This window comes from Vairimorpha necatrix, chromosome 2 (genome assembly GCF_036630325.1).
Source record: "Vairimorpha necatrix chromosome 2, complete sequence".
Taxonomy (NCBI): Eukaryota; Fungi; Microsporidia; family Nosematidae; genus Vairimorpha; species Vairimorpha necatrix.
This window is the reverse complement of record NC_088817.1, coordinates 233326-234951: the sequence shown is the minus strand read 5'-3', so window position 1 is coordinate 234951 and position 1626 is coordinate 233326. Positions and strand designations below refer to the sequence as shown.

General features: G+C 31.4%; 1 protein-coding gene across 1 annotated transcript; it reads right to left on the bottom strand.

The window, feature by feature from the left end:
- Nucleotides 1-711: 711 nt before the first annotated feature.
- On the bottom strand, nt 712-1626 carry VNE69_02057 (uncharacterized protein; the record flags this gene model as incomplete). The annotated part of the gene is made up of 1 exon (XM_065472603.1): nt 712-1626. The coding sequence occupies one exon, from the start codon at nt 1624-1626 to the stop codon at nt 712-714; it is 915 nt and encodes a 304-aa protein (XP_065328675.1).

The window sequence follows — 1626 nt, the reverse complement described above, 5'->3', positions numbered from 1 at the left end:
AAATTTATTAAATCTATATTCTCAACATCCCCGCGCTAAATTCAGAATTGGGCGATGAAATTATCTTTACTACTTCCTACGCCTACTACTGGGCTCTCAAAAGAAAGTGCATTTTTATGTTAACTGACCATGGGCTGCGCTTTACTCTACCGCGTCTTACAATCCCTTCTAGTATTGGTCTTCGAGGTACTTTCTTTCCCTGTTTTAATACATGTAGTCTATGGGCATGTGATTATTCTTTACACATGTCTTCCCAACAATGAAATCGAATTTTTTCCGTCTATCTCATCCTTCGACTATAACACAGTTTCTTTTTGATTTTCTTCTCTTTTTAAATCTCTCTGGATTTTTGAACACCATTGGTTCAACTATCTTGCCACGATAGCTTTAATGTAATAGTGGGATTACCACTACACTCAATCTCGACAACTCTTATGCCAGATCTTATTACAGTCAATACTGTTTCTCCATAGCTCTTTATAGCTACTTTACGTCTTCACCTATACGGGTCCCTCGACTAATGCAAGCCATCACCTTCTCTTCTGTTAGACAACCAACCATCCCCATTCTAACCTAGACTGCATTTTTTTACGTCTCATGCTTCGACGGAACTTACGACCTCTTCTTTTTTTTGTTGGGTTCCATAATTTTATTCTCCACCATGTTAAAGATAATTGTAAGTTAAGGGTTAAATTTATTAAATCTATATTCTCAACAATTAAGATTAAAAAAATTGTCCTTGTTGAGATGTAAGTCTGAAACTTTATCTAGAGTCTTATTATGCAAATCTTCCTCCATATTAGTTAAAAAATTGCAATTATCAACGCTTTGTTTGCCGTTGGGAATGTAATTTTTTATTATTTGTGCATTTAGTTTGCCTTGCTCCTCTTGGTTTTTTATGTCTTCTACTATAATATCTGTTGTTTCAGTTGCATTATCGTTGTTCGAAAAAAATTTGAACCTTTTGTTTCGGATATCATTTAGTCTCAGTTTTTCACGTACAGATTCTTCCGTTGACCTAAATTTTAAAGTTTTTAATTCTTCTGCGACATAAAAATCTGCATGTTTAAATTTACTTCTTTTATATAATTCATCGCAACATTTAATTCCTTCAGGCTTGTGTTTACATTCGTAAGATCCCCATTTTATTTCTTGTATAGAAAATCGATTTTTAGATATATAATGGTTACTTCTTTTAAATTTAATATTACTTTTGTTTCGACTTAAAAATAATAGTTCAAACCAAGACTCCTTATCTTTTTTTAGAGTGATTGTAGTTTTTAACATAAATCTATTATTATAAAATGATATAGCATTTTCCAAATCTTTATTGTATTTAAAGTGAACCGATTCTAGCATTTTTGGAATTTTGTGATATACATCATCATTTACCGGTTCAAAATAGCACAGTGATCCATATTCGAAAAAGTTTGTATAAAAGCAATAGTTAGAAATTTTTTTGGCACTAATGAAAAACCCCAGCCTATGAGTCAGTAATGAAGACTTTATATTTTTATCTATACTTCTCAAAGATACATATGCTGTAATTTTTGTATCGTCATTTGGAATAAACCAAATATAATCAGAACATCTGATTGTTGCTAAATATATTAACAAAAAAAACAT